The sequence below is a fragment of the Podarcis muralis genome, chromosome Z, assembly GCF_964188315.1.
Source record: "Podarcis muralis chromosome Z, rPodMur119.hap1.1, whole genome shotgun sequence".
Classification (NCBI taxonomy): domain Eukaryota; kingdom Metazoa; phylum Chordata; class Lepidosauria; order Squamata; family Lacertidae; genus Podarcis; species Podarcis muralis.
The window spans coordinates 32,434,529-32,445,621 of record NC_135673.1 but is presented as its reverse complement, the minus strand read 5'-3'; the positions used below and the strand labels follow the sequence as shown (position 1 = coordinate 32,445,621).

At 44.8% G+C, this 11,093-nt stretch overlaps 1 protein-coding gene across 1 annotated transcript; it reads right to left on the bottom strand.

Moving 5' to 3' along the window:
* On the bottom strand, positions 1-8,707 carry LOC114589343 (uncharacterized). The gene is made up of 10 exons (XM_028715686.2): positions 8,233-8,707; positions 4,494-4,567; positions 4,326-4,363; positions 4,059-4,175; positions 3,759-3,838; positions 3,147-3,243; positions 2,901-2,984; positions 2,456-2,560; positions 2,011-2,056; positions 1-1,707 (listed from the first exon to the last, which is right to left on the bottom strand). Exons 1-10 carry the CDS (start codon positions 8,250-8,252, stop codon positions 1,655-1,657), a joined length of 714 nt encoding a protein of 237 aa, XP_028571519.1. The 5' UTR covers positions 8,253-8,707; the 3' UTR covers positions 1-1,654.
* Positions 8,708-11,093: the final 2,386 nt, after the last annotated feature.

The following is an 11,093-nucleotide window of genomic DNA, read 5'->3' as shown; positions in this document are numbered from 1 at the left end:
TGCAAAATCACCAAAGCTTTATTGAATGAATTGATTTATTACAGTCACAAACCAGAATACAGTATGGACTTATACAGAGATAGAGAACATGTAGATATATATGTAGGTTAATATTGAAATCTATAAGGTAAAGGTAAAGGGACCCCTGACCATTAGGTCCAGTGGTGACCGACTCTGGGGTTGTGGTGCTCATCTTGCTTTATTGGCCGAGGGAGCCAGCGTACAGCTTCCGGGTTATGTTGCCAGCATGACTAAGCCGCTTCTGACGAACCAGAGCAGCACACAGAAACACCGTTTACCTTCCCGCTGGAGCGGTACCTATTTATCTACTTGCACTTTGACGTGCTTTCGAACTGCTAGGTTGGCAGGAGCAGGGACCGAACAACGGGAGCTCACCCCGTCGCGGGGAAGCGAACTGCCGACCTTCTGATCGGCAAGTCCTAGGCTCTGTGGTTTAACCCACAGCGCTACCCGCGTCCTGATCTATAAGCTAGAACACAGTAAATAATACAAATGTAAAACAATTAAAACATGTAGTTTAAGACCTTAACCACTAATTTAAAATATGCATATCAATGCTTTATTATAATTAAGGCAGGTAAAATACTTATTACTCTTAATATTATTCATTGCTATGAGGCTTCTTGAAGCAATTCAGAATACAATCAACATTAGCAGAACACTTTCCTTTACAAGGACAATTTAAAAAGCAACAATTTAAAAGCAATTAAAAAGTGCAGTGGTACCTCATGTTACAGAAGCTTTAGGTTACAGACGCTTCAGGTTACAGACTCCGCTAACCCAGAAATAGTACCCTTGGGTTAAGAACTTTATCTCTGGATGAGAACTGCAATCGTGCTGCGGCAGCAGCAGGAGGCCCCATTAGCTAAAGTGATGCTTCTGGTTAAGAACAGATTCAGGTTAAGAACGGACCTCCAGATCGAATTAAATTCTTACCTTATGCATTATATCTTGCACTGTCCGTTATATAATGATGCAAGAAAAAGATTTTTGGTACCTATAATGACAGGGTCCCTTGGCCAGAACCCCCTTGACATGATTTTATATCTCCTTGCAGACACAGATAAGTATGTGACCTGGCGGGTAGCACTTTTTGCAACTGCTGCTAGGAAAATTAGAGCAAATTATATAGCCGAGGTAGCCATTAACTGTAAAGGAGATGAATTTATTTGATCCTATCTATCTACCTCAGGCTATGCTCTATCTTTGTCACCAAACTCTGAGTATAAATTGCACACTGTATTAATTGATATTGTTTTTAACATTAGTGACCATGTGATGATTTTAGCTTATGAATTTTATTGTTTAATGTTTTTATTTGTACATTGGGGTACTTTTATAGCTTTGTTTAGAGTACGTAATGTTTTAATAATATAAATGTTTTAAGTCTTTTTTTTATCAATTCAGTATATTTTCTTTTAATTGTCAAATAATTTTGTGTACATTGTGGCAGCCTTTGGCCATGTGCAATAAAACTGACTGAGATTGAGAATTAAATTCTTAACCTGAGGTACCACTGTACTATTGCATAGGAAATAATTCGAAAACAACAGCAATGATCACAATTAGCAACAACACACACAATGAAACAGTAAGCAAAAATTGCCACTCCATAATTGCTGAGCCTCAAAACTTAGACTTCGGTCTTCTCCCCGTAATTGAAATCGACACTAAGCATTATGTCATCTGGAAGAGAATGAAGGAGAAGAGAGATTAATTTATGTCACATTTACTGATTCACCAAATTTACCTGGTACCCATTCAACCATACAGGGCTGGGGTTCTATTTATGGATGCTGTCTTTGTTGGCAATGACTCCTTCCAAGCCTGCAGTTTGGCCCTGGAGGGAAATAGCCACGTTTGTCCGGTGGCAGAATCTCATAGCCACATGACCCAGGAGGTCTGCATCAAGCAAGGATGCTGCAGCTACTGAGTGCGTCCTCCTTAGTCTGGAAAGTGAGTCCCACATCCCCAGGCTGTGGGTCTTACCTTCTTTGGGGCAGAAGTGAGCCAGCTCCAGAGGGATGAGAACATTCTGTAGAGAAAAGAAAATACAGTACTGGATCAGATGACCGGTCTGATACTAAACGCTCCACAAATAAAGGGTACAAGAGAACATGGAAGCAGACCCAAGCCAGGGAAAACTTGCTTCCATCATGGGATGAGTGAGTTCTATTGCCTGGCCCCAATCCCTTGCCCCAGGTGACTTCAATGGGTCCTGCAGCCTACTAGGCAGAGGTGGAAGTGTAACACCAAGGAAGAAGGCAGGAAATGTCTCCAGAATTGTCTGGCATCCCAGGGACACACCTTGTGTTGTATGCCTGATACCAGACTGTGGGAATCCTTTCATAAGTCACTCTGGGAGCCTCTTGGGGCTGTTAAGGTGAGATGTAAGTGTGCCAAAGGAATTAATAAATAAAGGTGAGATCCTTACCTTCAGGCGACGGAGCGCCTTGGCATAGGACATCAGCGAGCCAATGCCACTGGCTGCCAGCTGCCTCTCCGCCGCAACCGGACTTTTGGTGTAACCTCTCAGTTCCTGTGGAAGGAAAGAAGACCTCAGAATCAGGGGCTGGTCTGGGTGAAAGAGACAGACCACTGTGAAGCCCCTTACACGCTCAGAGAGAGATCCGTTTCTCACTGTCCTCAACTGTTCTAAAATGGCAATGTCGTCCAGCCCCAAATTGTAGCTCTGCGTTAAAGGCCCTCCTTTAGCTGTTTGGGCAAGTGGGCCTTTGCTGGCTATTCCATGTGGCCAGCTTGCCTTCCAAGAGGGGAAGGGCCAAGAGGTGCAATGCTGAGAAAGTGTATGCTAGGTGGCAGCTTCTTCATGAAAGCTTTCTAGGTAAAACAGCCACTGATGCCATCAATATACTTACATTCATCAGCAAGTTCAGGAGCTTAGTGCTTGGGGCTTCCCAGAGGAGGCCTCCCAGCATCAGAGTATAACGTTCGTCCAGCTCCTGTAGACAATGGCAATTTTCATCCACGTGGGTCCGTTGAGGGAGGGAGAGGATGCGCCAAGCAGAGGAAAGAGAGATCAGATGTTGAGCAATGGGTGCAATGCTTAAAGTGTGTGAAGAAGAAATAACCATAGAAGTCAAATTTCAAAACTAACAACTTACATGTCTGTCGGGCTCAGTTTTCACCTCAACGACAGCCGCAAAGGCTGCATGCACAATCAGGCTGTGGAGCTTCAGTGGCAATTTGGGCTTCATGAGGCTGGAGAGATGGAGGGAAAAGTTTTTAGACTCTGTCTCCTTGGAGTCTTCCTCGTATTGAGGTGGGGGGGGCATCAAATACATTTCATTCTCTTGAACTTCTAGTGAATGCATGTGTTAGCTTAAACCACTTTTTACAATCAAGCACTGTATAAATTTTACAGGATAAAATGAATAAAGGTAAAATTAAAATAAACATACGAGGGCACTGTTTATGTGGCAGTCTACCTGGCACTTTGTATGCAAGCCTCTAGGTCTTAGTTAATCCCACCCCTAAAAGCTGAGCTGTTTCGAAGTTATCTCTAGGCAATATATCTTCTATTTTCTCTCTCACATCTCCACTCATCCTGTAAATAGTTGCTGCATAAATAAAGCTTTTTGAACGCAAAAAAAATCAAGAAATTGTAAGAAATAATTCCAATCTAATTCCAATCTAAGTGGCAAGGTCTGGTAACACCTTTCCACATTCTGCCCCCCCCCCCCAGCTCGTTGTCAAGCTCAAAGAACCCAGCATACCTCAGTTGGTAAAGAGCCTCCAGCGCCATAGCAAGAACCAATTCAGGGTGCGTAAAGCACGGAATCCGTCCCATGATTTCCTGATAGAGAACAGAGGGCAGAGCGGGGGGAAGTCAGTTCCCTATGGACATCAGGCGGATTCTTCCAACCCCAAACTCAGGGCAGAAATTGGCAATTTAATGCCAACCCTTCTCTTGGCCAGACGCCGCCAAGCCTTCCTTCTGCCCAACATCCCCCAAATCCCACCCCAGCTCTCCTGCCCACCTCACCCCTGGATACCTTATGCAACCTGTCACTCACCGCAATTGCCTTGACGGCCAGATTTTTGGAGTACCTCAACGTGTCCTTTTCTCTCATGCGGGCCTCCGAGCAAGTGGCCAGCACGCAGGAGAGGAACGACTCATCCTTCTCCTGTTGCTGAAAAGGCAAAAGTAAGACTGTCAATTCATGGCAGGAGGGCTTCTCTGCATCTGAGACTGCCTAAATGGGGGTATAAACAGCATTGGTGGATGGGGGTGGGTGGGTGAGGGATTTAGTATGTACTGTGCTGTTTTCTCAAATACTAACCGCACGTGATACCACAGGCCTGACAGTCACCGAATCATCTGCAACAAGAGAAGAAGGAAAGGACATGGGAGCACGTTAGTTCATTTCTACTTATTTTCCACAGTTGAGTATTAAAGCATTAAGGCACTCCTCCTTATGCTCCAAAATGAAAATGAAGCATTTGTTCACCTGGGCGCACAGCAGCCCTGGACTTCTTGGGCTCAGGCCTCTCGCCGAATACCATGTCCCTCAGTCTCCTGAACCTAGAAGAGAAGGAGAGGAGCAGATGTTGTTGTTGTTGTTGTTGCGTGTCAAGGGCCCCCAAGACACCCCTGAATAAAAACACGGTTCACACATCATTTTTGTTTTGGTTTTTGGCATAATTTTGGCCACAATGTTATTGAATTACAGTAAGTGAGTGGTTGCTTAGGCATTGGTTAGCGACTATCTGTTCCCACTTGGAGGTAGGAACAGAACTGACAACCACACCTGTACGGAAGTCAGTAATGGTAAACAATTTTGGGGAAAGAATAAAGCTGGGAGCCAGGCTCACACCTCTCCCCAAATGCTCCCAGGGGCCCTAGACCTTTGTCAGGGATACGGACGAAAGCATGGCGAGCCCCTGGATTCCTTTAATGGAATACCCTTGCAGCAGCAGCATTGGAGGGGCAGGCACAGCCAACCTCATCCCCTCCACCAACCAAAAAATTAACAAATGAACAGCCACACCCTAGGCCAACCCCAACCTCTCTCACCACCAAAGAAACACAAATGAACAGCACGAGCAACGCTGACACCAAACCCTACATACATTAAGCAAAATAGAAACATTGCCACCTGACCCCACCCCCATCTTCCCCCCCCCCAATGTCTCAACAAATGAAACTGATTTGCAAAAATGTTACATGGAAAAAATACAAGAGACATTACACATACTTCTGTAAAACAAGAAAATCTTTAATAAAAAAACAAAAAACAAAAAAAACCCAATGCCTAACTGCAACCTTACAAGTTGTGACGATTTGCTACGCAGTAGGCAAACCCAAATGGCCCCAGCCAATCAGCCAAATAGTAAAATTCCTACCAGGCCCCATGACAGGCATAGAAAGGTCAACGCAAACAAACCCTAATTAAAGGGACGGTGGGCGGGTAATCCGATGTGCGCAGCAAAAAGAGGAAGTTCAGCGCTGTGCACAGGGACCTATATAGCACCCCCATCAATCAAATAAAATTGCAACCATCAATTTTCCCAAGCAACACTGGGGTGCCCAATCAAATTTGTGGCCATCCAAACTAACCCGCCCAGCAACAGGGGATGTTGCTCCCACCGCAACATGTGCTCTCCATGAAGGAGAACCCGCTTTGTTATACCACCCTATACCAGCAGGTCTCAGTTACAACCAGTGCTTTTTTTCTTGGGGATGCAGGGGTACACATACCCCTAAACATTTTTTGAATCTTTGCATTTACTGTACTGCATTTATTTCCCCCGATTTGAACTATAAAATGGTGATTTTCTTGAGTCAAAATGAGATTACCCCTAAACATTTTTTTAAAGAAAAAAAGCGCTGGTTGCAACATAAAAATCACAATATAAAAACACAAAATGCATAATAAAGATTAAAAACAACCCAGTAAACCCCCCCTCCCAACACATTTCAAAAGCTGAGACAGAAGCCTACAACCAAAATGGTGTGTGTGTGTGTGTGTGTGTGTGTGTGTGTGTGTGTGTGTGTAAGAGAAGACGGAGTCTTTGCAGCGTAGCAATAACACAAACACGCTACTTCGGCTGCAGGACATCGTATCAACAAGGAAATTTGGTGTTGTTGCATCTCCTCGGGTATTTGTTGATTTGTTACCACGAGGAGTTGTTGTTGTTGTGGAGGTATAGTTTGACGAGGTTTCTGGTTATTTGTACCCTAGGTGCCCACTCACGCACAAAAACAAATCTCACTGCAGCCAACCAAACACCCTAGGTCACCCCCCCCCCAACCTCTCTCACCACCAAGGAAATGCAACAAGTGAACAATAAGTGAACCCACAAATACACAAAGTAGAAGAGAAGCATTGCCACCCGACCCCCCCTCTTCCCCCCCCTCTTTTCTTCCTAACCTAACACTGCAGGCAACACTAACGTCTCACAACAAATGAAACTGATCCGTAAAAAACACAACTTGAAAAAAGAGAAAATCCTCTTTTTTTTGTAAAATACTCACAACCAAGGAAATGCAACGAGTGAACCCACAAATACACTAAGTAGATGAGAAGCATTGCCACCCGACCCCCCCTCTTCCCCCCGACCCCATATTCTTCCAAACCTAACACTGCAGGTAACACTAATGTCTCACAACAAATGAAACTGATCCGTAAAAAACACAACTTGAAAAAAGAGAAAATCCTTTTTTTGTAAACTACTCGCAACCAAGGAAATGCAACAAGTGAACCCACAAATACACTAAGTAGAAGAGAAGCATTGCCACCCGACCCCCCCTCTCCCCCCCCGACCCCCTCTTTTCTCCCTAACCTAACACTGCATTCAACACTAATGTCTCACAACAAATGAAACTGATCCGTAGAAAACACAACTTGAAAAAAGAGACAACCACAGTTTTTTTGTAAACCAAGAAATCTTTAACAATTTATTTATTATTATTTTAAAAAACCAACAAGGAAAGGAGCAAGAAGGAGTTATCTAAGATGATCGTGGACTTGGAGAGAAAGGAGATAGAGGGAGAGCTTTGAACCATCTGATTTCAGAACGCTGGTGGGAACTTAATCAGTTTCTGAAATTTGCAGGCACCTGATGCTCAAAGGACAAGTTAGCCTGCCGGGCTGGGAAGCAGATTACACCAATTGTTGGAGGAGAAAAACAGCATCTTTTACCATTACCGAACATCGCTATATAGAGCTTCCATGAACAGAGGCACTCTACCTCTGGAGCCAACTGCTAGAGGACAAGCCGCAGGAGCGGGCTACTGCTTGTGAGTTTTACAGGACACATCTGTTTGGACTAGATGGGCTTTCCCTCTGATCCAGCAACAGGGCTCTTTCCGTGTTTTTTTATACACCCACAGAGCCGAAACGGCTCTCCACAGGTACACAGTAGTGCACCTCATGTTTTGGGGGGGATTCCAACACTCCCCACCACCACCCCACCACCCCCGGCAAAGCAAAGAGAAGGGAAGCATTTCCCGCGTTTAAAAGAACCCTCAGCGTAATGCTTTTAGGACAACCCTGCCCAGCCGGGAGAACGAAGGGGGCTTCTAGGAGGGTCGTCAAAGCATCAAGGCATAGACGAGCCGAAGGATGCGATTAAAACTCTCTTAGTGCCAGAGTGACTGACAGGAAGACTGACAGAGCGTCCGAAGAGTTGAGAAACGGAGAAGGGGTAGAGCGAGGGCGGGGGGTGTATAGTGCTTAGAATTCTGGACTAGGAGACCCGAGTGCAAATCCCCACTCAGTCACGAAGCGCTCTGTTTGATATTGGGTCCAGTCACTCCCATCCTAGCCTGCCGAACAGGTTTGTTGTGAGGGGGAAAACAGGGGGGGAAAGGCAAGCCATAAAGGCCACCTTAAACTGCTTGGATGCAAAGTGGGCTACGAATGTAATAAAAAGCATCCAAAATAATAATAATTATGGAAGGTACCCTGGGGATCATCTAGTTCAACCCCCTTCAATGCCGGAATATGCAGCTGTACCTTATGGGTATCGAACCTGCATCCTTGGCGCTAACGGCAGCTCACTCTAAGCAGAGGAGCTACAATGAGATTTGAGGGAGGATGGGACGGCAGGGAAAGGGGGGGCGCGCGAAGAGAAGTTAAGCTCTTCGGGAAAATGTTAAATTCCATGGGGATGCTGGCCGTGTGGGGGACCCCAAGCCCTCGCTCCAGAAGACTAAAAAGAAGAGGCAGAAGAAATCCTACTTACAGATTGACGATGCTGGCCATCTCTCCAGGTGAAATCCGCTCCGGTTTTAAAATAAACTCCTTAAAAATCCTCACGCAACAGTAACTCCGAACTTTGCCTCTAACCCTACTGCTACTCCTCTCCGTCTAAAATGTGTGCACAAAATATCCAAATGAAAAATGAAATGATAAAGTTGAAGCAAATAAAATAAAAGTTGAAGCAAATAAAAGAAAAGTCTACACCTATCTCCCCTGTTGGCCGCTCGCTCGCTCGCTCCGTAGCTAGCTAGATTGCTTGCTCCTCCGTCCCACTTCTATCTCAGCCAACTCCTCCCAACTAACTCGCGAAGGAGATGTGGAACTGCTGTCTTTTATGCAAGCAGCAATAGATGTCACAGAGATGGGCAGGACACTGTTTCCATGGCAACCCACCCACCTTGACCCTGAACAAATCTCCCCCCTCTTTAGTTCCGATGTTTTCTCCCTCACTTTGGGACACTTGCTGTTTGCAGCTTTACAGATCCCTTTTTATCACAAACCAGCTCATACATTTTCTTGCAACTTTTCTAAAGAGAGCCCATCCAAACATTTTTTAAAATACAGTAGAGAACTCACGCCTCCTGAGCCTAGGGAGGGTTTGCTTTGCATGCAGGAGATCCCAGGTTCAGTCCAGGATCTCCACCAGATAGGGCTGGAAATGCCCCGGGTTTGAAAACCCTGCAGAGCTGCTGCCAGTCAGTGTAGGCAGTGCTAAGCTAGATTGTAAAGTGCAACTTCCTATGAATGCTCCTCTTACACTATTTATCGAAACACAAGCAAGCTACCTTATCAACAAGTTGTGAGAGTTCATTCATGACTTTTAACAAACAGCAGAAACAATTTTATAATTTTTATGTAAGTACAGAAATCCTGAATATGAAAGGAAGGAAACTTTCTGCCTCTGCAATAAAAGCTGCTGCACTGCCAGTTGAGCTGTCAATTGAAACAGACCCTCCAAAGTTTCAAAGGTGAAAAGGGAATTTTGAGCATCTGAGCACACTTGGGCCGTCTTCTGCATTAACATGTGCAGAAAGTTGCAGGACCAGGCATCGGACTTCCCGTTTCAAAGGCGAAAAGGGATTTTTGAGCATCTGAGCACAACTGGGCTCTCTTCGGAGTTAACGTGAAGTGCAGAGAGTTATTGCCTTGAGCAGGGGTAGGCAACCTAAGGCCCGGGGGCCGGATCCAGTCCGCGGATGGTCCAGGAATCGGTGTGTTTTTACATGAGTAGAACGTGTCCTTTTATTTAAAATGCATCTCTGGATTATTTGTGGGGCATAGGAATTCGTTCATTTTCCCCCCTTCAAAATATAGTCCATCCCCGCACAAGGTCTGAGGGACAGTGGACTGGCCCCCTGCTGAAAAAGTTTGCTGACCCCTGACTTACATACTAAGCTTAATGAGTTCAACTTATGCACAAGGTTTAGACATAGGAACATGCCTTACGCTGCATCAGACCATTGTGAAAATCCAACTTAGCACTGACTACATTGACTCACTGGCAGAGGAAGAGGAGTGGGGGGGAGCGCACCGCCCCCGGCATTGCGATCCCGGTGGGGTTCCATCACGGCTGACCCACCCCCCGTCTGCGCTGGGCGCTCCGCCTCCGCAGGCGACGTGCCCCGCCCCAATACCCATGCCCTGCCCCTTTGGGGGGCATTTGTGGGGCATAGGAATTCCCCCCCCCCAAAAAAATATAGTCCCCCCCCCCCAGCGGCTGAAAAAAGGTTGCTGGCTCCTGGCCTTGAGCCTCCTCAGTCTTCAGGACTGGTGCAGGGGCTGTGCATTTCAGGGTACCGGCCAAGGCCCGTGCCCCAATATTTATTGCTGATTCTATTGAGTCCATCAGTACAGTGGTACCTCGGGTTACATACGCTTCAGGTTACATACGCTTCAGGTTACAGACTCCGCTAACCCAGAAATAGTGCTTCAGGTTAAGAACTTTGCTTCAGGATGAGAACAGAAATTGTGCTCTGGCGGTGTGGCAGCAGCAGGAGGAGAAAGAAAAGTGGTGTTTCTTTCTTTCTTTCTTTCTTTCTTTTTTTGGAAAATATTTATTACTTTTCCAACAGTTTAAACACTACAAAAAAAAGAACAATACAATACAAAAACAATACATAACACTAACACATTAAACTAACAAAACAAAACAAAAACAGTTTGAAACACATCAAACAATTTCAATATCTTATCTTTCATTCGCTTATTTCAACGACCTCCTCACACCTCCCTTTTTGTATTCCACTTCTGTTAATTGTTTCAGCAATTCCTTTCCATATTCCTCTGTTTTCTATCCTATAATTATCTTAACACATTCTAACCTTATTTTTTCCTTTAATATTCTATTAATCTATTTATACTTAATTCCTTATAACATTTCTACTAAAGCCATATTCCAACATTCTTCTAACATTCTTTAATTTTACAGTATTTCTGTAAATAGTCTTTAAACTTTTTCCAGTCTTCTTCCACCGACTCTTCTCCCTGGTCTCGGATTCTGCCAGTCATTTCTGCCAGTTCCATATAGTCCATCAACTTCATCTGCCATTCTTCCCGGGTGGGTAAATCTTGCGTCTTCCAATATTTCGCGATGAGTATTCTTGCTGCTGCTGTTGCATACATAAAAAAAAGTTCTATCCTTCTTTAATACCAATTGGCCGACCATGCCCAGGAGAAAGGCCTCTGGTTTCTTCAGGAAGGTATATTTGAATACCTTTTTCATCTCATTATAAATCATCTCCCAGAATGTCTTAATCCTTGGGCATGTCCACCAAAGGTGAAAGAATGTACCTTCAGTCTCCTTACATTTCCAACATTTATTGTCAGGCAAATGGTAAATTTTTT

Excerpts from the sequence above, each read along its gene's own strand:
- LOC114589343 (XM_028715686.2), bottom strand. The coding sequence starts at position 8,252 with ATGGCCAGCATCGTCAATCT. Across the intron at positions 4,568-8,232 it reads ATGGCCAGCATCGTCAATCT|GTTCAGGAGACTGAGGGACA; the intron begins GTAAGTAGGATT and ends CTTCTCTTCTAG. Across the intron at positions 4,364-4,493 it reads CAGGGCTGCTGTGCGCCCAG|ATGATTCGGTGACTGTCAGG; the intron begins GTGAACAAATGC and ends CTCTTGTTGCAG.